Source organism: Nelusetta ayraudi, unplaced genomic scaffold (assembly GCF_046127955.1).
Source record: "Nelusetta ayraudi isolate G7.1 ecotype Tasmania unplaced genomic scaffold, CSIRO-AGI_Nayr_v1 ptg000011l, whole genome shotgun sequence".
Lineage (NCBI taxonomy): Eukaryota > Metazoa > Chordata > Actinopteri > Tetraodontiformes > Monacanthidae > Nelusetta > Nelusetta ayraudi.
Window position 1 is genome coordinate 19,674,963 of NW_027466061.1, and position 24,394 is coordinate 19,699,356.

Sequence of the window (24,394 nt, forward strand, 5' to 3'; positions counted from 1 at the left end):
CACTCGCGGTGTCCCCATTCTTTCTCCCTCCCCCAGCCACAACACTGTCTTTCTCCTCCCCCTTTGCTGAGATGTTTTCGGGGAGGATGTCAGTGCGTGGTGTCAGCCAGCACAACTTGTTCGGGATTTGCTTCATAGAGTCTGAAAAAAAAGCATTCAGGAAACACAATATCTCACTTCTCCCTTGTGGAAGAGATTGTTGCAGCAGCATGTTTCTCTTTCAGTGGCAGCAGCAGCAAGCTTCAGCCGTCTGTTGGATGTGTCCCCCTGAGATCTGCAGTGGCTCTAATGGGTAAATTGGTCCCATGCGGACAAGTACAGTGTACTGTAATATAATGGCCACTCGTGACACCTCAGTGGTTGCAGCGCAAACTAAGAAGGTAGCATGTTAAGTAATTGTTGTTAGCTGAATGGCTGGACACTCACAACAACTCTTGTACTGGATAAATTGACTTTCTGCAGACATTTGACAAACACACTGTAAGAGCTTGGCAAGATCGATGAGCAGAGTTTCAGTCTCAGACTCCCAGAATGTGAGGCCAGAGGTGGTCAGGATGAAGATGTGAAAGAATAGACGGGTGGGAAGGGGGGTCAACCACAGTACTGTTGTGTTCACAAAAAAAAAAACGTGCAGGAGAAGTCAGTGAGTGAGTCAGCAGGGACCTGCAGCTCCGTCCCGGCAGGATAACGGCTGTGCAGCAGCGGTCTTCTAATCCAGCATCGCTGGCTGAGGCCCAGTGGAGTAAAAAACAGCTGAACCAGTCCTGCAGCCAAACTCCCACACCAGCTGGAGCGGGCCCGCAAGCCCTGCATGACTGGCTGCAGCCACAAACAACGCTAACATGCATGCAAGAGCACTGCATTCAGATGATGATGAGGCAACATGGGCCTGTGTGCATCTTTTCACTGAGCATGGGCGCAATTGTGTGTTAAAGTGGAAAGAGTGCAGCTGGGTACAGACGCTTGTGTGTGTGAGCGTGCGTGCGTGCGTGCGTGCGTGCGTGCGTGCATGCGTGCATGCGTGTGCGAGGCAGACTGGGATATCCGCACTAAGCGTTACAGAGCTGTGAGAGTTTTTACAGTGATCTAAAACACAACTTTAGTGCAGACTATCATCACAAGTAGCACATTGTGATGGTTACTATAGTGTAGTAATAACATTTAAATCTAATTACAATGTCTATTCTTGCCATAATAGAACTTGTACATATGACATCCGCAGGTTAATGTGCCAAGTTTATTTGCTTGATTGAAATGATTTGTTTTCAAGAATCATTTAAATAAGTTGCTGACAAACCAGATATGAAAAGTTTTTTTTCCCCTGCCAGCTAGCAATTTCTCAAAACTTGCTATTGGTCCAAGGAATGATGCAAAATCAGTGGACAACAATAATGAGTCCTGCCTCATCACAGCTTAATAGAGGTTAAATGATTACTTAATGAAGCCACTTCCAATTGGAGTTTTACTAAATGGATGTGCAGAAAATTTCCGACTCTCAGCAGTATTGAAAAGTTCTATTGTGAACAGTGATTTAAAGGTCAGACAGGCCGCTGGACATCCACTCTGCCTCCCTCCTCTACTGTCTGATCAAGCTCCACACTGTATTCTGTACAAAGTAAACAGGGATCCCCGGTCCCTGCTGTCAGCTACGAGTGGGGTGGGGTGGGGGTGATGGGTGGGTGAGGCAGTAGTGGGGGGCGGGTCCAAGTCACAAGATGCCAACTAATCCGCTGTCTCCCCAGAGAGATTAGCTCCGTCACCCAGGCTGGGAATTAAACCAGGGCTGGTGTCGGAGATACTGACACAGACACTCAAGCCCCAGACTGGGCTGGGGGGGAGGGGTGGGGTGGGGCGGGGGCAGACTGAGACAAGCATGGCTTCACGTCTGGCACGACTGGTGAACAAACAAACACCAGTAAACCTCAGATTCCAGCGCGAGGGATCCCCGAGAGCGGCAGGTTCCTGGGAAGGTGAACAAAACGACGGCAGTGTCATCGCTCACTGAGAACGACGTGACGAAAAATTGAGTTTGACGACTTGAGTCTGTCAGGTTCCCTGCAGGGAGTGCAAAGTGACAGTCTGGCCCATGAAGTGATTGCACAGCATTCCAGAAAGATTGTGTAATATTGAGTTGAGAGAAAAACATTTAGCTCACTGTGGGCTGTTCCCTGTGAGGACACCAGAGAGGAACTCGGCTTTGATGGGGAAACACTGAAGGAAACGTTGAAGAAAACAAGAAGCCCAACATTCTCAGAAATTGATTTTAATTCCCTGCAGGAACAAGGTAAAAAAAAAAAGAAAAAAAAAAGCAGAGCAGAGCAGAAAATACTGAGCATTAATCAGAACTGTTCTAACATCTACTGAGCCTTTACTTCACACTTTGCATGAGTCAAATTTGACATGCACTGTACATTTTATGTGCCAAAACAACAGGTTCTTTCTGGCCACAGCCTGGTTGTGCTCATGGTTCAGTGCTGCATCTCAGTGGGCGCTGCTCTCCTGTCGCAGAGCCAGCAACTGAGTCACGGTTCGTCCCTACGGCCTCAACAGGTTCACCCTCACACTTTCCATCCGTCTGGCCACAAGTGATTCACTCTTTCCTTCTCTGTTTTGGTTGGTTACACCAAGCTTGCACAGTTCGGAGGGAATTCACGAGAGAAACAGTTTAGTTTGAGAGAGGCTGTTAAGTGCTCCAGCTGAGGAACGGCCAAAAAACAATGCATGAACATGCAAATAGCTCATTCACTGCACTGAAAAAGAGAACAGAGGGAAATGCAAAATCAAATATACAGAAAATAAAATGCAAAATCCAATCATTCAGAATCCAGTGGGTGAATGGAATGGTCCATCCGTATTAAGCTTTTTTCATCGAGACACATCTAGGCAAGTAAAACTAAATCTCCAAAACATAATTTTTTCTTTTCTGTTGTAGTAAAGTTTTTTTTTTAATAATAGTTTGCTCTGTATTAGCCTCTATCAGTATTTGAAGTATATGTTTACCCTGAATTTTAGGATTGCTATATCAAAAACATTCACACTCCACACATTTTCATGTATTACAATGGAGCTGTCCCCTCTGGCTTCTCACAAAGTCAAAAAGGCATTTAAATATGAATGCGAGCCCTGGGATCGGGAATATTAATAATACTTCCTGCTTCCTCGAAAGGAACCCGACTTGACTTCTCATCAGGACCTTTAAATAACTGACGCCGCGGCCGCCTGTTTCTGGAAATAAGGTTCCCGCTTGAAAGCTCTGCACTCCGCATTTAGAGAGGGGGATTTCCTTCCCCTCTGTCCATCCGTCCTCATCGTCTCGTTTCTCCTCTCCGGCCATGGTCGCTGTTCCCTGTTACCCAACAGGAGCTGCAGGTGCTGCTGGTGGAAAACGTACCGACTCGCTGCAAAGGAGACTTTGTGATTTTATCAGTCGCTGCCACAGAGCCGACGTGCGCAGGCCTCTGTCCTATCCAGGCTTTTGCGTGCCAGGCCTTGTATCAGCTGCAGGACAGATTTCACCAGTGACCAGGCAGATGCTTTGCTCCCATCAGCGTCGGGGAGGCGCCATGTGTCACTGAATCCAAGCTGGAATAAGACGCCTGTCGCTCTGATATGAGCCTTGAACGGGATCTAAAGCACCCTGGCTGACAATTACCCTCGTTCACGCTCAGGGTAATTGTCCTTTCTGACTTGAGGAAAAGTTGTAGCACCCAGTCACTTCCATCAAGTGGACGAGTGAGACTTGGAAGCAGATGCTGGCTGTTGGCGATGCACTGCAGGCTTGAATCGCACTGTAATTATGACACGTGTTCATGTGCATTAGGGAAGCGCTTCCTCATTGGGTTTAACTTTGACCGGAGGATGGAAATATTATGTAAGATATCCACGCAGATTATTGCTCTGTTGGCATTTTTTGCGCTGTCTGTTTTGTATGAGTGAACAGGAGAACATGCCAACAAACACATTTGTTCCACCGCCGGGGTCTTACCACTGCTATAACTGCAGATTGCAGCAACTGGAGATTATAATCAGTTTAAAAATGATTATGTCATGAAAATGCTGCAATGTCTTCTATTCCTTGTCTAAAATGGTTGGGTTGGTAATTAGCGTCATATGTGTGTGAGCATGTGCTCCTCCAAATGATCCCATTATTTCTGCTTTTTTACTCATTGACTTTATTTATCTATTTTTGCAGACTGCACTGAGGAGACGAGGCAGCAGAGAAACCTTTAAGGACAAGAAGTCTTCCTCCAGTCAGGTACGAAATGAACAAATAATGTAAATAATGTTTCAAGAGCAGCTGTTGCTACAGCAGTCATCATCATCAGTAGGGATGATGATGATGATGATGATGATGATGATGATGATGATGATGACGATGACGACGATGATGACGATGATGATGATGATGGTGGTGACGATGGTGACGATGATGATGATGATGGTGGTGACGATGGTGACGATGATGACGATGACGATGACGATGACGATGATGATGATGGTGACGATGACGATGATGACATGGTGTCAATAACACGATGGCCATTCATTCAGTGCTGTAAACAACGAAATGAATGAATTAAGGCTTTTTTTTCCAACATGTGTGGGTAAAACAAATATAGATAAGTACCAAAAACAAAAGAGCAGATTAAAACACTTAAATCAGTCAAGAACAAATGGAGAGAATATTAACATAACATGTTTGAAAAGGAGTAGGAAGGAGCATTTGCTTATTTAATCCTACTCCTTTTTAACATAATGGTCATACTTGTTTATTTCCTGTACAACCCGTTTGTTTGTTTGTTTGTTTTCCAAAATACGCTATAGTGACCACCAAGCAGAAAGCAATCTTCCATAAACACTTCTACTGCAACACTACATTATTTTCCTTCAATACGTTGAGTGACACACAGCATTACACACAGTGCTCTACAGTCTTTAACGGTTGCTCTTCATTGGCAGGATGACAGCGCAGACCTCAGGTGTCAGCTGCAGTTTGCCAAGGAGGAGTCGGGCCTGATGAGGAAGAAGATGGCCAAGCTGGGGCGCGAGAAGGACGAGCTGGAGCAGGAGCTGCAGAAGTACAAGTCGGTGTATGGCGACGTGGACAGTCCCCTGCCGCTGGCCGATTGTCCCGGCGGCGGTCCGCACAGCACGCGGGAGGCGGAGCTGCGACTGCGCCTCAAGCTGGTGGAGGAGGAGGCCAACATCCTGGGCCGCAAGATCGTGGAGCTGGAGGTGGAGAACCGCAGCCTGCGCGCCGAAAACGAGGACATCCGCTGCCAGTACGAGCGCGACTGCTTCGGCCGGGAGCCCTTCTCCAGCATGCCGTCCTCGCCGTACGGCGGCGACGCGCTGGAGTCGGCCGGCGAGCTCCGGCGCCACCTGCAGTTCGTGGAGGAGGAGGCCGAGCTGCTGCGCCGCTCCATCTCCGAGATCGAGGACCACAACAGGCAGCTGACGTCCGAGCTCAACCGCTTCAAGTTTGGCCCCGGCATAGGAGGAGGAGGGGGAAGCCCAGGGCTCGGCGACGAGGACGAAGGCGTGTTTTTCAAAGCCGGCAATGGAGCCAACAGCAGCGGCGTGACGATGGAGGAGCTCAAATCGGCCAGGATGCAAATCAACGAGCTGAGCGGGAAGGTCATGAAGCTGCAGTACGAGAACCGGGTGCTCATGTCCAACGTGCAGCGATGCGACCTGGCGGCGCACCTGGGCCTTCGCACCGGCAGCCCGCGGGACGCCGACGCCAACAGCGACACCAGCCACAGGGACGAGGAGGAGGAGGAGGCGGCGGCGGCGCACCTCCTCCTCCTCCACCAGCCCAAGCGGGAGGGTCCCGTCGGGGGTGAGAGCGACTCGGAGGAGCTGATGGAGAAGACGGGAACCACCTCCGGCTTCAGGAGCGGCAAGCCGTCGGACGGCGGCGAGCTGAGTGCCTCCGAGCTGGCGCTGCGCAGGAGGGAGGAGCGCGAGTCCTTCGCCAACGTCAAGCGCGAGGCGGAGCGGCTGGGCAAGACGGTGGACCGACTCATCACCGACACCGACAGCCTGATCTTGGAGGGCAGGCTGCTGCTGGTGACCACGGGGGAGGGTCCGGAGGGGAGGGCCAGCGGAGGGAGCGGCAGAGCGGACGGCCAGGTCCTGGACACCATCAACACCCGCATGAAGGCCTTCCGCACCGAGTTGCACATCTTCACAGAGAAGCTGGAGCACGTGGGGGAGGGGCTGCGGGAGAGGACGGACGACCTGTCGCCGATGCCCAACCTGACCGAGTCCAGCAGCTTCCTGTCCTCCGTCACCTCCATGTCCCGGGACTCTCCCATCGGCACCTTCGGAAGAGACCTGGTGACTGACTTCCAGGTGGGTTCAGTGGACAGACGCTCTGTGACCCTCGCTGGTGGTTTCTTTTTTCCTCTCTGTCTTTTCTCTCTTTGGCTGCTTTTTCCCTTTTTTTTGCTAAAAATAAATCTCAGTCTGGCTGATGACCACATGGCAGGGGGTGGGGGGGGTGGAGGGGGGGTGTGGATGGAGAGAGAGGGCAGCGACGCTGCAAACAAAGTTGTTCCAATTCTTGCACAAGAGTGTCGATCAGCATCCAACCACAGTAAAGGTCTCGTGGGAAAATACAGTATGGACAATTGTTGACATCAAAGCAAAACACAAAATGTTCTGGCAGCGTAATCATGTCAGACTGACGCACACAAAAACTCGATACACTAAACTCACTACAACAATTTATTCACAAAAATACCAACTGAGAATTAGTAAAAGGATGAATGATTTCAGGTTCGACCTTATTGTAACCAGAAAAATCAAGGGTAAAATATGCCAAATGACATCTCCAGTGCGTGTAAAAACTATGCTCTGAATAACAAAGCAGCCTTGAAGCGGTGACATTGAGGTGCGAATACTGGAGCATAATGTGATTAATCTATGATTAATTAGATTAATTAGATTAATATGGGAGAAGGACCCAAACCGACATTTAGTCAATGTGCCCAAACTTGCTAGCCGTGCCGTGCCGTGACGTTCTAGAGGAAAAACAAAACACGTCTATTATTATTTCAGCGTAAACTTGAAAATGCTCTGTTTTTGCGTACAGCGAGATCTGAGGGGAGCGTTTGTCTGTAACTCACGGTGCCTCCAGCAGGTGGCGAGGCATCGCTGCTCAATCAGCAAATACATGTCCTGTCGCGAGTTCAGCCGAGTTATAACCTCCTGAAATGACTTTGAGCATTTCCAAGCATCATCAGGAGCCTCTTAGCACAAGTTTGTAGCAGTTGGACTGGACCATCACCAGGCAGCTCAGACAGAAAAATCGTCCGAAGAGATGCTGAGTAGCTAGCGTCACCGCTCGCCCCACGCTCCGACCTGAGCCACCCAGCTCCACCACACTGGCACCACCGCCAGCCCCTCCCCTGACCACCGCCACCATCACCGCTTTGCACCGCCGCTGCCACATTCACATCAGCATCTCCATGTGCATCCTCATAAAGCGGCAGCCCCCCACCACCACCACCACTGCCTGCTTCTTCACACTGCACTCACCCTCTGCCGCCACCGCCTGGCCCCTCCACTCCACCAGGGCCAAGGGTGGGTGCTTTTTTTTTTAAATAAAAAAAAGAAAAGAAAAAGAAAAGGGTGCTTTGTATGAACGCTTGTAAAGACTGACGAGAGCTGCCTCCATCTGGCTGGGTTCACAATGTAGTGGACCGCTGCATGACCAAGAGTATGAGTCATTATGGCACATTGATGGTTTAAGCTGCTGATGTTTGCGCAACATATCATCTCACACACACACACACACACACACACACACACGCGCGCGCACACACACGCGCACAACACACACACGTGGGCTGGCTGACCACATGCTGTTGCCAGGGAGACGAACCCTAAAAAGAGTCTCTCAGCAACCTGCTTTCAGTGAAAAGGGCGAGTTGGAAACCAGAGTTTCCATCATGATGGAAGAAGCCGGCCGGCTGGCTGGAATTCCACTTCCTGCTGCGGTCAACAGAGGTGCACAACTTCTTCATATTAGACTTACCTCTGGGCTGAGTTGCAACCCCATTCACACACACACACACACACACACACACACACACACGCACACTCACCCTCTACGTAAGGACTGATCTCTGCTTTGCCCCACTGCCTGCTGGATGTGCTGGTGTTTGTGGGTGACGCTGGGTGGTTTTAGTTACGCGGACGGGGTTGAAAGCGCGTCGTTCTACTCCACTTGGATATCTTCAGATTTGCATAAAAGTCACAAGACGAGAAACAGTGCCACTTCAAGTATATTGTCATCTGGACGGCAGGTTATTGGGGATCACATTCCTGCAGTATGTATTGTGTCCGACTGAACCTTCAGACCTTCAACTCAGGACCCAGACCTTCTTCTAGGATGTCATATTTTCGTGGCTCCTGTGCGTGTGAGAAGTGAAATGTCATGCGTTCTGAATGAAAGATCTCTTGCAACTAACCTAAATTAAAAGTTAAATACCTTGGCTAATGTAACAATAACATTGAAATAAGTTACAATAACCACTCGTAATGAACACAGTCATCAGGCCATGCCTTCATTTTTGACCTTTGACCTTAATAGGTACACCTTGGAAGATACCTTTTTTTTGCGTGAAAGGATACATTTCTTTCAAGCTGGCCAATATTCTAACCAACACGATAAGATGGTGCAGGGGGAGACTCCTGAGTCTTCTTTAATAGCGCTGACGGTCAACCTGCAGTGTGCCAACTTGGTCGATGCTCCCGTGAGACACAGGCAGCCGCTCGGCTGTTGACGGCGGTGTCTCTCCGCTGTTGGTTTGGACTCATGTATCCCTCATTGCATGCGCTTCATAACAAGTGTTTTGCATTCTTTTCCTCCCCGACTCCCTCTCTTTGTTCCTCTTTGTGTTCCCGCCAGATGTTTCAGCCCATGATTTTGTTCATCCTCATTCTCGTTCTCTTCTCATCTCTCTCTTACGCCGTCATCTTTAAGTTGGTCTTTCTTTTTGCGCTCTTCTTCGTACTCTAGTCCGTTCTCCGCACCATGTAGTCTATTAGTTGGTCTCCCACCTCCGCTTATATTCTTTACCCGTTTTCTTTTTTAATTACCCCCCCCTCCTTCCGCCCCGCCTGATTTATTTTCCTCGTCCCCTCCAAAACCGTTTGTTGTCCTTTGTCTGATTTGTCCACCATCGACGTCACACATCTTGCCAACCACCCGCCCTCCCTCCCCTCTATCCCGCATTTGTCACCCCATCCCCTCTGACCCCTCACACTCCTCCCATCACTTTCCCTCATTCCCTCTCCCCCACCCCACCCCACCCCGCACCACTCACAGTCCGGTCAGAGGGATGAGCTGGAGTGGCGTCTAGGACAGGAGCGAGGCGTGGAGCCCCAGAGCCAGGGCGTGGGCCCGGCCCAGAGCAGGGGAGCCACTGGACTCACTAGGTACCACAGGCCCCTGGCTTTAAGAGCAGAGGTCAGTGCCTCCCCATTCCTCTATTTTCCCTCCCACCTGTAGCACTGAGGTGACACTGCCTCCACCACGAGCCCGCTGCACAGCCCTTCTGTCAAACAGAGACCTGTCATTTGAATTAAGAGAAATGAAATAAGTCTGACTTGGCTTCTCTGCAGGGCACCAAGTCCTTCCTGTTCCATGGTGAGCGCAAGTCCAAAAAAAAGAGGTTGCAATAATTGCTTTTTGCACAAATGCGTTTTGATGGTCAGATGGCAGAGAGGAGAAAACCAACCAATCATTAATTAGCGTGCTGAGAGTCTGAGCGCCATGGAGAGAAAGACTAATCATGCCCTACAGTGCTACAAAGTGATGATGATGTTGATGATGATGAGGATGTGCAGGCACAAATCAGCTCTGATCACCAACAACAGACAACCTGTACCCTGTTGAAATATTTACATTTATTTCTGGGAAAACCATAAATTCCTGAGCACCGTTTTGGTCCAATCTGGCCAGTTTTGAACATGTCTGGTGACACTCCAGCCTCAGTCACTTGTTAATTCTAAACACAACCTCACTTCTTCATTCACTCACACTGAATACTACCCACTACCACTGATCTTTATTTCTGATTTTATTTCTTTGGGTTTTATTTCTATTTCGCTGCTTTTTGAGCTCATGCCATGCGCCCCCGCCGCCCCCCCCCGGACATTTGATTCAGTGCTTTGGAGAGAGACGACACGTTGCATTGTTTTTTTTGCTTTTTTAAAAATAGTTGCTTTGACAACATATTCTGCATTGAAGGGCCCATCATCAGCTGAGTCTGCACACAGTGGCACAGTCGTAACGCCCTCTGCCGCACTTCATCACTGCCGGCTGCACTGTCTTGGCTCAGCTCAGCGGGTTGAAAGCATATATAAAAGTCCTGCCTTGACAGGTTTGTCACAATACACTCGCAGCCACCGCGGTGCAATTCAAAGGGCTCTCTCAGTGACGCGAGCCGGCGCTCAGATTCCTTTAAATCTTTCAGTGACTCGGCTGTTTTATAAACGGCCAGCGTAATCGCTGCCGCTGATTCATAATCGCCGCCTCATACTCGTGTTCATAGAGAGATTTCTCGCCGTTATGCAACGGCCAGCCCCGGCTGCCTGACGTGACACGTTACTACTACAGTTACAGTTTGAGTGCACACTGGTGCGGTGCTCTTTGTGCGCCTGTGCGCTTCGCCACAGCATAATCCGCCGGTTGCGGCGTGTCAACGGGGGAGAGTAGCTCGGATGCGGCAGGATTAGCGCTGCACTGTCAGCCTGTGTCATTTGCATTTGACATTGGGCCGACAGCAAGGTGATTCCAGAGCCAGGACACGCTGAGCAGCTCAACTTGCAGTCGGAAGGGCGCAGGAGCAAAACACAAGCAGGACAGAAGCGGCAGGAGTTGCTGAAAATTATCCAAATGATCAGAGTCTGGTCTCTCTTTTTTCATTGCAAGATTGTGTTAATGAAACCAACCTGCCACATGCATTACACAAACTATGTTTTTTTTCCCCTAGCATTTAACATACCTTGTCAGTAAAGAAGACACTTTGAGAGACTACTGTGGTATTTTGTTATGAGTTACCCATCAAAAAGCCAAACTAAACAGTATATCATCATTAGTCACCAGCAGTTAGCAGCTCAAAAATGAGGAAAATTCAGACTGTGACTGAAAAAATAGAAATGCGGCAAACAAATTTAGTTCATCATAATCTTCACACTGTTCACACTTAGGGCGAAGTTTGTTTTCTCTAGCAGACAGTTTCTTTTTTTTTCAGTAATTTCTAAAGAAAGTTTCCTTGCGTGGCCGTCACATCTCATTGGAAGTTTTGCACGCGAATGATTTTCTCACAGCGGAAGTCAAAGAGAACAAGTGAGCGCAGGTTAAATTAAGGGTTTGATAAGGGATGTGAGCGAGCTGAACTTTCACTCAAGTAACTGTGCTGCGCTTTCGTTGACTTCAGCATCGGGAAACTCCTGCCTCTGACATCCAGTATCGCCTGGATCAGGAGCGAAGGCTGAGACTGGCCACGGACGAACGGGAAACTGTCCTTCCGCAGGTAGAGGAGTGAAGTCTGACAGTGTTTCACCGCATTCCTTGAAATGAAGAAAATAAATGCATGTTTAAAAGAGCCTTTGAGCAGATCATTGTCCTCGCTTCCTTCCACAGCACGACGACGAGCGTCTGCGCCTGGAGGCCCAGCGAGGAAGCCTGGAGCTGCCAGGGCTCCAGAGTCATGACGTGCCATGGCCTCAGGAGCGGGCGCTGCTGCAGCAAGAGCTGCGCCTCTTCAGACGCAACACCGTCATCTTCTACATGAAGCTCAGGTCCATCCTTATGCACTGGAGGCTCGGGCACAAAGACAGCCTCTCTGAGGAGAACCAGGGCCACCAGGAGGTGAGTCCAGGGCTTTGAGGTGAAGCAGCTGATCAGTGTGTCAGCTCAACATCATAGCGCTTGACTTTGTGGAATTGTTCGCAGGGAGTGAATACTTGTGATGGTCACAGTTAAAGTCACAGCACCAAACTTGGCCTGGATGGGGTGTCTCATGAGGTCTTTCTGTGTGGTCCCTTTCCTTTTTTTAATGATTTCAATAGTGCAGCTGCATTTTGATTGATGGTAGTTTGATGTTTTATGCAGTTTCTCATCATCAAACTAAATTTGAACCTTCTGCTTGATGAAAATCCCCCCCGTCACTGCTTCTTCCTCAGAGTGGAGAAGTTTTGCCCTCTTAAACATACCGTTACAGGACCCTAATTGACAATCGGTGAATTTGGCTTATACATACATACAACTTCACCTGAAAGAAAACCTGGTTGGTTTTTGTGTGATCCTTGCTAAACTTTTTTTAGTCCTGGGTTGTGGAAGTTTGTTTTGTCCTGAATGTATTCCGGTTTAGTTTTTTCTTTTTAGGGACAAAATATAAAAGTTGATGTTTTACCTTTTTTTGAAAATTCATCCCCCGTCTTTTTGTACTCAAGACCTAATGTACCAAATATGGCAACTGCACCAGCACTCAATAAACTCGCTCATTGGTTATGCTCGTAGTGAGCTCTGAGTGACTGCCACTGCAGCTTTGCATCGGTGTGGAGATGAAGTGGCGTTCACGGCAGTCGAATAGTAGACGATGATTCTATGGACTTCAGTAAGTCGGGCACTCAGGGCAACAGGAAGCTGATGCAGGCCTGCTCTCGTCCAGCGGAGAGCGCCGGGGCTTTGACAGCTCCGTCATCTCTTGCAGTTGGAGAAGTTAGAGGGCATCCCGGAGCTGGGAGTGATTGTGGAGCAGGCGGAAGGAGAGCCGACTGGAGACGACAGACTGTGTTCGCCACAGACGCCAGGAGGTGTCGCCGACACCGGCCCCTCCCTCCCACTGCCATCCCCAGAACACCACCTGCAGCATCAGCGACAGGTACACACACACACACATACACACACACACACACACGCTGGTTACCGGCGCTGCGCTGGATTTATGTCGGCTTTTAGAATCAAATTAACCCTGAGACCCCAGTGACTCAGCTGTCTTCTTTATGAACAATAACAAACCAAATATCCTTTACCATCAATGTAGTTTTTCGCTCATCAGTCACTGTGATCTAAAAGCTGGTGTAAGCCTGCGAATGCGGATATGATTTTCTGCCTGTCACTTTCACTAAATCGATCCTTTCATTTTAGATGAGTAACATGAACAGCCGCAGGAAGAGCCACTCTCTGCTCTGTGGTTGTGTTGTTGATAGCCTTGATGGGGTACATCACAAACTGCAGAGTATTTCAGGGTTTCCGGACAGACCTCTGCTCCAAATCTGGAACAGTGTAAATGAGATAAACTGGAACCAATGAAGAACAAAACCATATTAGAAAGTGCATTGAACAAGTTTGAGTGCCCGTCTTAATTTCCCATGGACTTTAAGGTGAGTTTGCACTGGCCTCATTTTTGTCACTGGCTGGTCCAATCTGTTTACATTGAGTCAACAGCTCTCTATTTATATTAATCTACTGAAATAAACCCTCACTGCCATGTGGACATGTTGTTCATAGGATTTATATAGAGGATAGTTTCAATTCAACAAATGTTTGATTCATCCAACCACCCATTTTCCATCACTGCTTCTCTTGCACTCAGGGTTGCTGGAGCCAATCTATATGTCTGAAGGTTGGGGTTACAAGTCACCAGTTCATCACAGGGCCACATTGAGACAAACCACCGTCCACACTCACATTCACACCTACGCACAATTTGGAGTTGCCAATTAGCCTTTGGGTCCGAAGGTCTTGGTCTTTGGTTTATGGGAAGAAGATGGAGTAGCTGGACAGAAGCTTCTGACTCCACACCAGCAGGCCCTCAGTCTAGGGAGTGGATCTGAGAATTTCTTGCTGCGTGGTGACAGTACTGACTTCTACATCACTGTGTCCCCTTAGAGGTGTCACAGTTATCAAAATACTTTTGGTTTATAAGCAAGATACCTTTTTTTTGTCTTCAAATCCAACTGTATAAAATGTTATCCCTCTTTTTAAAGCGAGTAAGAGTATTCCTCTTCCTTGGTGTGGCCATCATACTCGGTCATAGTAAAATAGGGACCTCTTGGCACGTAATGGGCACAATACCACTATAGTGTACACATCACTGTGCTCTGCACTCTTTACAATCTGGTATGCCAGCTTGTAATATAGATATATTAGTGTTGGCACAACTGGAATATTTTTTTTCCAAAAGAAGTTCAACATTGTGCAAATATTCAAGTTGAAACACACAGACGCAATGTGAATAAAACATTCTTTTCTCATCTCTACCAAATTGCTGTACCGAGGTTCAGACATTGAGCCTTTCATCCCCATTTTCATTCATTGTGACCATGTTCAGAAGGATGGTTTGGCCGCGGAGCTTTAATTTGCCGTGATTTGCTGATGAGCATTTGGGCCGGGAATAACGAGAGCGAGGCAGCAGTTATTTCGAGTTCAGCTGGCTTGTTATTCATACGGAAAAAAAAACAAAAAAAACTCTCAGCTTGATTCAAAGGAGAAAAGGAGGGCTGTGTTGTTGAGAAGGTTTCAGAGGAGCACGTCTTCATCCGGACGTAGCGTGTGATGGGATCTACGCTCACCCTCTATGTCGGTCACTTTGTAAAACTGAAGCAAAGGGGTTAGATGCATTATTAAGCAACAGTAAGTGCTCCACTTTCTTGTTGCGCTGTTGGAATTTTTTTTTTTTTTTTTTTTTTTTAAGCAGGGGGGTGGATTGTTTCACTGTGGCACTGAGATGGTTGGCAAAATGATCTGATGTTGTGGCTTTCCATTGTGGAAAGCCACATCCTTCTGGTGTGACTTGTGCCCAGAGACAAGGAGAGCAAATTTTTGCTCTAGTCAGCAAGTGCACCAGTGATTAATACAGCGCAGATAATTCCTGCAGCTGAGGTGACATAATAGCATTTAAGAGGTCATTGGAGGTTTTTGAGGAGGACTTGGGCGTAATCTTTACTGGGTGCTAAGAGAAGAGTGGGATTATTCTGTCTGGCTCTGCCAGCATATAATAACGTTAAAGTGCTGCGTAAACTCTGTAAATACCGATGACCAGTGGAATATATTAACACAGTCAACATTTACGGCCAGATCCACAAAGAATAGACAGCATCAGTTTAATAGCAAGGACACTGCACCCGCAATCTACCCCACCTCAGCATCGTATCCACAAGTGTTTGGCTCTGATGATATGATTTTGCACTGGAGTCAGGTGAATTGCAGTCAAGTTACTTAAACGCAGTATGAGCCTTTGATTGTCAAATGTTATCCCGTGTGAAGTTTTCTTTTTTTTAACATAATACATATCTCACTATATAACATGATAGTTTTCACACAGTAACATGATCAGTTTCATATTGTCACACAAAACTTTCTATTATCAATCTGCATCCTACCATGTCTTATTTAACCACAGAATTGAAAACAAAAAAATCTTCAATTCAAAAACATTGAAAACCTTCAAAATGTAACTTTTCTACACTCACTGGCAGCTTCGTTGGGTACGCCTTGCTGAGAGTGTGTGCGTGCGTGTGTCGTTGCTTCAGGGTCAGACAGGGTCAATAACCAGTGGTTGTTTGAGTTCCTGTTATCTTTCTATTCTCTACAAGCAGTCTGCCCAGTCTCCTCTTCCCCCTGATATCAACAATGCATTTTTCACACAACTAAATGCATTGGGTTGCTGCCATGTGATTGGCTGATTGGCTATTTGTCTTAACACGCAAATAAGCATTTAACCTAATTTAGTGGCTGGTGAGTGTACAAATCCAAACATAGTGGTGGAGCAATGGGCAATATCACCTGTTTCACTCAACCGTCTCAGCGTATGATTTTAAGTACTGTAGACTTTACAGGAAACCTTCATGTGGGTTTCTCAAAATAGCAAATTTGCTTCCAGCTTGCTTTGATTGTCTGTTGCTCATGCCTGGCAGAAAGCTGGAAGGCTGTTTCTAGTTGATCTGTTGGGAACCTGTCATACACAAAGTTCAAGTAGAGTTCTGGTTTTTTTTGCATGTTGTGGCCTTTTAGCACCCGATATCCTATTGTGCCCTGAGCAATGGTGGGTAGGGCTGGCAGTGCTGTGGTGATACCTCCAGGTAATGTTTTAATCCCAGACTCCTTTGTGCTCGGCTGCTTCCTGCCAAGACGTGGAGACTCTGTGGAGCAGAAACACCAGAGGCACATGGTTCCCCACAAAGCTCTCCAAGTAGACAGCTCAAAAATAAAATGCTGCTCTCTTTGTTGTGACCCAGTAGATGTCATAGCTCTTTTACCCAGGAGCCATCATTAAAACTAGGGCTGATCTTTAAATGGGACCGGAGAAACTTTTGTTGTTTTGTTTTGTTCCTGACCAAATGGCTGAAGTATCACTGTATACGAGAAGTTACTACCTCAACTTAGCTTCTTCCCCTAATCTTTTATTACATACCCATACTAGCCCTTTACAAAAGGTTTGGAACAGAATTATTAACAAGATGAAGAATTCAAAGTTAAAACAGTTTAGCTCTGAGAGTTTTTGGACAAACAAAGACACATGATGCCAGATTATGAGTTTCAGTGTCTCCTCCTTTTGTTGAATTCTATGTGTGCAGTTCGGGGAAAACCGGCAGGTGCTGCAGGCCCTACGGACCTTGCTGGATGACTTCAGGGAGGAGCTTCAGGAGGAGGAGATGCGGCGATGCCAACTGCAGCAGTCCTACGCCAACGACAAAGCTGCCTGGGAGATGAAATGGGCAGAGATGAAGTGCCAGGTCGCACAGGTACAGATGGTGTCTCAGTGTCGCCCTCCTTAAGGGGACAGGACGCAGTCGGGGGGTCATAAGCTGTCGGTGGATTCAGCGAGGCGACAGTAAACATGCTTTGCCTCTTCACTAATTACAACACACCTCCAGTAAACCAGTGTTGCTGTTTGCTCCATGAGTGACTTCCAGCGTCCAAAGTTCAAAGCCCTTTGCCATTTCGGTAAACCCTGTCAAGCTAAATGCAGTAAATGTAGAAGATGTTCACGTCATCGCTGAAAAACTAAGTGGACATAAATTTTAAAAGCGTTAGGAAATAAAAGTAAGGCTTATCTAGTTTAAGACATCGCAAACTAGCGCTTTGACTCAACGTAAATTTAAAATTCAGCTTTGAGCCTCAAAGCACTTCTCAGTATAGCCAGGACAGCCATTAAAGAGCCCTCACATAATCCTAATGGGAGGCTGAGTACCTAATAGCTAAGGGAACATCTTCATCTTCACCAAAATGAGTGCTTAAAAGCTTAAATTAGGGTGAAGACATTCAGTTTCATGTTCTCCTCTCATCAACCTGCCCACTCTTATATCAGGCAGGGATATCAGGATACTTGTTGAGCGACATGCCAAAGAAAAAGTTGGATTTCTGTCAGACAATTTTAGTATTTTTGCAGTGAAACATATGCCATTTATCAGATTAATGCTGCATGTAATGGTCAAAGGTGTCCCAAATAGCACTTTAACGTGGTTTACAATTGTTTAGTTCACTAATCAAGATCAACTTGTCCCAAATAACACACAAGGTTCAAAAGAACACTTCCTCCATTTGAACACTTCCACTTCTTTTTCTTTCTTTATTTTGTGTTCCTTGAGAGTGTAGAGTAGTCCCATAGTGCTTGCTTGTCAGTGTGAAGGCACTTTATGTAGTCAAGCAGTCCAAATTTAAGCCAAAAAGGCCGATTGAGACAAGAGTGTGATCTAGAGTGTGAAAGAATATTCAAAATAGTGTGCTATAAATATTGTATATACAAAGTAAAAAAACAAACAAAAACAAAACAGAAACATTTCTCTGCTCTAAATGTGGTGCAGCATCCATCCTGTCACCCACTCATTTTTTGCCCTCTTTTTGTTTTGAATAGGCTTCTCCTTTATAGATTCTTTCTTTGCTCTTTACCAAATGGGTAAATGAAATTAAATGCTGCATCAGATCAACAATCTTCATACTCATGTTCAATGTTACAGTTAATAGAGCGAAGCCGTAAATAACCCCCATATTGTATATTTGTGTCGACATATAAGGTGTAATTAGCCATGTGCTACCAGCTACCAGCATTCCGGAACACTGACTCGGGTTTCATTCTCTCCTTTGGTCACTGGCGCAGTGTAACGCCTCCAGAATAACTGTCCCTATTTATAAAGTCTTACAGTACACACAAAGTCTCCCTCCTATATTAGCACGTTTTACCCTCCAATGTGACATCAGACACTTCTCAGAGCCATTACAGGAAGCATTTGTGGAAAGGACTCGCTTGCTTGTTTGCACTGACGTTTGAGGACTCGCTCCTCTCGCAGCTCCAGTACGACACACTCTGGTCGGGGCGTTATGCTGTGGATCCAAGCTCTTCAGGAGATTACAGAGGCTCCACTCTGCCTAGAAAAGAGAAGCTTCTGGAGAGAAGCTTCTGTTGGCAACTGTGTAGATTCTCACTCTCTTCACTTAATCTCTGACACAGACTCAGAGGTAGTTAAAAGAGAACTAATTTGGAAGACAGCCCTCACTCCTGTGTGAGCTCCTAGTGAGTTTGCGTTCCTTCCTGCAAATATGGTTGTTTTTACGTACTCTGTTCAATAAACTTATGCCTTATTCATGTTTAAATCAACACTTTTAATGGATATGTGACTAGTCTAAATGTAAAAGGAAATTGAAGTTAGAGCTAATTGTAGCCTTGCATACCTGATTTCTGCTGTGAATTCTTGATCATATCATATCTTTATATGACTTATTTACACATTAAACTGCAAACCTACTAAATTCATTTGACGCAATTCTCACATCTATTCTAGATGGAGCTGAAGAGAAACTCTCAAAACAAAATGAAGTTATAGGATAACCTTTCTCATTCGTCAATCATATTCAACACAGACCAATTAGATTCTTTTCTGCCAATGAAGCAAAATGGAAACAATGCATGTTGCTGCCTCATAGTCGGCACCAGGAAGGCTTTTTTTTTTTAAATTGTTTAAATACTAAGAAGGAAATGACAGCATTGTTTTCAAGCTTTAATAGCTGATGATGTTTTTTAACAACTTTTTCTGAAACTTTAAAATGTGTTGACCCAATTGGAAGGGTAGTGAAAATGATTGATTGATTGCTTGATTGATTGATTGTTTGTTTATTTATTTTTTCTTATTTGAGTCAGTGTCACACTTTCAAGCAAGCAAAGCCGCAATAAACTTATAGAGCACTTTCCAGTGATTTGACCTAAATGGCCATACAACAGATTATCACAGAACAAAGATCAAACAAGATAGCCAATGACAATAACGAATACACGTACAAATCTAATATTACAAACGTTGAACTGACGTACAGTAGCACCCTAATTGTAAAACTGCGATTGACTACTACGCAAGGCCTTACAAACAAGATTAGCTACCTTTATAATCTCAGCCCTGGACAGCCACTCCAGCTTCCGTCCACAGGACAGTCCCGTTGTTTTTGCATCGCCTCAAATCAATGTCTCACTCTCTGACCAGTTGGAGTTGGAGGCCCAAGACTCAGTGCGGGGCGAAGCACAAGGGGATGAAGGTCTAGTGACCAGAGACCCCGAGTGGATCTTGAACCAGGAGCGCGAGGAGCACCAGCGCCTGCTGGCCGAGAGCCACAGCGCCTCGCTGGACCTCCGCTGGAAGCTGCAGCACGGCGAGAAGAGGTGGGGCCGCGAGAGGGCCGAGCTGCTGGAGCGCTTCGACCGGGAGCGGCAGGAGTGGGACAGTGGCATGAGGGAGCTCCACCGCAAGATGGAGAAGGTAAAGGCCAAGTTGGAGTTAAGCGATGGAGCAGGATGGAGTCGTCTATATATAAGATAAATACACTTATACTCTATGTATATAAGTGTGAAGTGACGAATCAGAGGGATTGGGCCAAATTCTTGTCACTTATTGTGAAATTGGGCGTTGATCTTTGCCTTGGCAGCAGCAGTGTCTGCTCAATTGGTTTGCCAGCTTAGAAATGTTATAAATTCTAGAGCCAACACTATCAACAGCATCGTCCTGCAGTTGTGTTGGCAAAGAAATTATTTTTGGACCCAAACAGAGGAGAAAGTCTCTAAGTCTCTTTTTTTAGTCTTTTTGATAACTTGCTGATTCTTTTTGCTTTACAAGATTGACAAGTTTTCATGCATGACATACAGAAAACATAAATCAATGGAGACAGCAGGTTAAGGGTCATCTCTCTTTACATATAATTTGTACATAATGAACATGAAAATAAAGTTTTACTGTGGATGAGGAGTCTTTGCTGAGCAGGATGTGTCTTTCCTCTTGATAGACGATCCATGTTTTGGTCTTTGGTGAATTCACAACACTGAGACAAAATGCCGAGAGCCATTGAAAGTTACAGCACATGGCTGAATTATTGATGTGTCCGGGAAAATGTAATTACACAAACTACTGCGTCCCACCTTGTTCCGTTGTGAGTTTCTGGCACTCATTAATAGAAGATTAGTGCATGTTATTAACTGATAATGTAGGAATAACAGCCTATGAGACACTGAGTTCACTTTAATCACATAAAAAGGGGAACTGCTGAGGCTCATTTTAATGTGGACACATTATTCATGTATGTCACTGTGAACCAGAACAAACTGGTCAACAGCCAAACTGCTTCCTGCCAAAACCGCTGTCACACCACAAAGAACAAATATTTTAACAAACATTGATGAAATAAGTGTTGCATGATTTGAGACATTTAAATCAGCATCTTTAAAAGACACTTCAAGATCACTTTCACACACTAAGAACAAAGAAATGTGGTGGTTCTGAAGCTGGTTCTGCTAGTTTGTGGAGAGGTGTGACGATGCTTCCGTAGAACTCATTTCCATCCATCTGACTTCATGATCACTGATCACCCTGTTCCTCCTTGGTTGAGGGCTACCCAGAGTCCTTGTCCACTGCTCTTCTGCTCATAGATTTAGACATCCAGGTGGATGACATGCAACAAAGGGATATAATTGCACAGTTGACTGAACAGACTTTGACATTGTTCACCTCATATTTACATTTCTGTCTTTGTGCAGTTGCAGAGAGAGCTCAGCACACGGCAGGGTGAAGGCGCTGACGCCAAAGACGGCCAGCGAGGAGTGTTTTCCCCTCAGGATGCGATCCCACGGTCGCCACACTCCTTTCGGACATCCTCTCCTGTCCCCGCCCCTCCCACACGCTCCCACTCAGACTCTGAGGCCGTGCTTGAGGAGCAGGGATCCGCCGGGCGGCTAAAGGGCCCAACGGAGAACCTGTTCCTGGACGCTCTGACTCTGGATCCCCTCAGGGGCCTGGAGGTACCACCGCCCTCCAGGCTGGACAGTGAGAAGAAGTTCCCCTGCATGACGGAGGTATTACCGAGCAAACAGACCAAAGCGTTCACCGTTCCTGACGTCAGACCAGTGCGCTTCTCTTAGGGCTCACAGAAGTTGATGGAGACGAAAGATATTTGAATCTGCTTGAACGGATTTGGTCAACAGATGATGTTTCCCTCTGGTTCACTTCTTCAAGTGAAATCAATACTCTACCGGCATTTTGACGTCACCAAGTCTGAAGGGTTTGCAGAGAATTGTACCAGAGTGAGAAAATATCCAAGGAGTGGGAGTTGTGTGGAGTAAAATACCTTGTTGATGTCAGGGGTCAGAGGTCAGAATGGGCAGACTGGTTCAGACCAGGGCCTGCAGAATAGCATCTCAAAGATGATTTTTTTCATTCTTATACCACTGTGAGGTCGAAAACACTTCACCCTTCACACCCAGAACTGATTGCCGGTTTGCAATTGGTAGCTTTCACCTAATTTCAGTGAGACTTGTCCTCTCAAGGTAATTCCAGTCCGACGTTAGCAGTTTGTCTTCAACCTCCCGGCTCCCACAGTAAATCCACCTTAGGGAGCTGCCAGCTGTTGTTTTAGTATAGAATATGTACCTGTTCAGACGCTATCAGCAGGCGCTATAAGTTTTGGGGTATATTTTTTTAACATTTTATTTCTTGTACAGTGAGCACTTAATACACAATTTCATAACAGCTACTGTTGTGTTTCAGGCTCTGAATGAGATTGCAGAGAGCGAAGGTGACCCTGAGTATGAAGATGATGAAATGGGCGGCGGGAGTCTGCTCAGGTAAGCTCGTGGCTAGAGGTGTCCTAAAAACTGAGTTTGGAGCATCACGTGTAGCGCTGCTCCAATAATGACATAGTTACGAATCATAGTTTGAATAAGACATTGACAATGTAACCAGCAGTTTATCCTCAGACATATGGGCAGACATATGGGCAAGACGATGGAATATATGACGAACTTACTTGGGTTATTAAGACACATGAACAACTTCAAGATCCAGTGTGTAAAATTTGACTTGATTCATGATTCTTATATTGGTAAAAGCTTCAGGAAGCAAGCCTGACAGTGCCCTAAATAGTATACAAAACAAGCTGTCAGGTGGGCTTCCTTAAATACTGGTCTTCCTTAAAAGTTGTACACTGAACCATTAAATGCAATTAATATTCTATCATTTGTAAAGAATTTCCTAGCTGTACTAGCAGTGTTTGAGGCTTGATTCGTCCACTTTACAGTGTTATTTGTGTGTGTATGTGTCTCCTACAGAGCCAAGTCTGTTTGCTCCATGAGTGACTTCCAGCGTCTGATGGACAGTTCGCCCTTCCTCCCAGTCAAGAGCCGCCACGGTGACCCGGGCCAAGATGACGTCACCCCGCCCCTCTCCCCGGACGACCTCAAGTACATCGAGGAGTTCAACAACAAGGGCTGGGACTTCCCAGCGTGTCCCAGTGCCGAGGCGGCCAGGAGCGCGGAGCCACTCCTCGACCCATTACAACCAGCGTCCTGGTTCCTGACCACCAGCGCTACTCTGACCACCAGCACCCTGAGCAGCCCGGAGCGCTGCCACCGCTCCCCACTGAGGGCCGGCGCAGCGGCGGGGGCGGCGGTGGGCGTCGGGGTGGAGCACTGCGGCATCCACATCCTGCACAGCCCCTCCAGAGCAGGCGGCAGCGCTGCCGAGGGCCCCACTGCACAGGACTCGGACTTCCTGTTCGCCAAAGGGACCAAGTCGAGGGGCGGCGGTGGCGGCGGTGGCGGCGGTGGCGGGGGGGGGGAGGCCGGGGCGGGAGCCGGCAGCGGGCCCGACGACGTGTTCGGGGGAGGGAGGTGGGCGAGCGGGCTCCTGGAGGGCGGGGGCGGTTTGAGGACTTCCCCCAGCCAGTCCCCCATCTGCCCGGCGGTGGGCTTCGCCTCCTCGCTGGAGCTGCAGCTCTCTAGGAACCTGAGCGACGACATGAAGGAGGTGGCCATCTCGGTGCGCAACGCCATCCGCTCGCCGCCGCCGCTGCCGGCGCCGCCCGTCCTCCGGGAGAGCGGCTGCCAGACCAACGGGCTCACCAGCAGAGGCACGCAGACCACTCAGAGCATCAGCGTGGGCCTGCAGACGGACCTGCTGAGGACCCTCACCAGCAGCCCCCACCGCTGCCTCACGCCCAAGGGCGGCGGCACGCCCGCCTCCTCGCCCTCCCGCGCCGCCCGCAAGGTGCAGTACTCGCCCGTCGTGCAGAGCAAGTTCGAGCGGCCCTGCTGCTCGCCCAAGTACGGCTCTCCCAAGCTCCAGCGCAAGGTGTCGGCGGCCGGCAAGGCCGAGGCACCCAGCGGCACTGCCGGCGGTATCCGCGCCGCCACGCCCACCACGCCCCAGAAAGGCAACAGCGAGTCGGCGTGGGCGCGCTCCACAACCACACGCGACAGCCCCGTGCACACCACCATCAATGACGGCCTGTCCAGCCTCTTCAACATCATCGACCACACGCCCGTCGCCGCCTACGATGCCGCCGCCGCCGCCACCGCCGCCGCCCAGAAGTTCAACAAGTCGCCCAGCCGCTCCCGCCCGCCCGCCGAGGCCCCGGGGGCAGGGTCTGGGGGTCCGCACCGGGGTCGCTCGCCCAGCCCCGTGCAGCTGCTCGTGGCGGCGGAAACGTCGAGCGAGCGGCAGGACCTGTCGGCGCCGCCGGGCCACACGCTGGCCGACAACGCCGCCCGCATCCTGAGCAAGAAGCTGCAGGAGCAGAGCGTCCGCGAGGAGAGGAGGAGGGACGGCGGCAGGCAGGCCGAGGCCGACAGGGCGCCCCCCGGCTGCTTGGAGGTAAATATGCAGACACACTGGATCCACCGACTCGCCTTCCATCTAGTCTGGCCTCTGTGGTCCCACAAGCACTGAGCTTCTCTGACACGGCGGAGGAGGTTCCTCGTGTTGGTTGGAGACAAAGACAAAGTCTGCACTTCGTCAGAGTGATGTCACTAAAATGTCCCGTTTTTTGTTTTTTGTTCCCTCTCAGATCGAAAGCACTGACTGATGAGATGGTAATGTGAAAGCACTGTTCTGCCTT

At 48.0% G+C, this 24,394-nt stretch overlaps 1 protein-coding gene across 5 annotated transcripts in view; it reads left to right on the top strand.

Annotated features, from left to right (window-relative positions):
• mtcl1 (microtubule crosslinking factor 1) overlaps positions 1–24,394 on the top strand; it is a 51,191-nt gene that overhangs the window by 21,166 nt on the left and 5,631 nt on the right. For 2 of the 5 annotated variants that reach the window (XR_012926281.1, XM_076021749.1), the window contains exons 4-15: positions 4,193–4,255; positions 4,960–6,357; positions 9,341–9,481; positions 11,457–11,552; positions 11,663–11,890; positions 12,735–12,905; positions 16,603–16,770; positions 19,501–19,773; positions 21,042–21,356; positions 22,048–22,124; positions 22,608–24,150; positions 24,344–24,368. Coding sequence is in view for 4 of the 5 variants with exons in the window: in XM_076021749.1 (XP_075877864.1) it covers positions 4,193–4,255; positions 4,960–6,357; positions 9,341–9,481; positions 11,457–11,552; positions 11,663–11,890; positions 12,735–12,905; positions 16,603–16,770; positions 19,501–19,773; positions 21,042–21,356; positions 22,048–22,124; positions 22,608–24,150; positions 24,344–24,361 (4,491 nt within the window). In the remaining variant the exon portion in view is untranslated. The remainder of the gene's footprint in view (positions 1–4,192; positions 4,256–4,959; positions 6,358–9,340; positions 9,482–11,456; positions 11,553–11,662; positions 11,891–12,734; positions 12,906–16,602; positions 16,771–19,500; positions 19,774–21,041; positions 21,357–22,047; positions 22,125–22,607; positions 24,151–24,343; positions 24,369–24,394) is intronic. The other 3 variants (XM_076021748.1, XM_076021746.1, XM_076021747.1) reach the window with 2 other exon arrangements.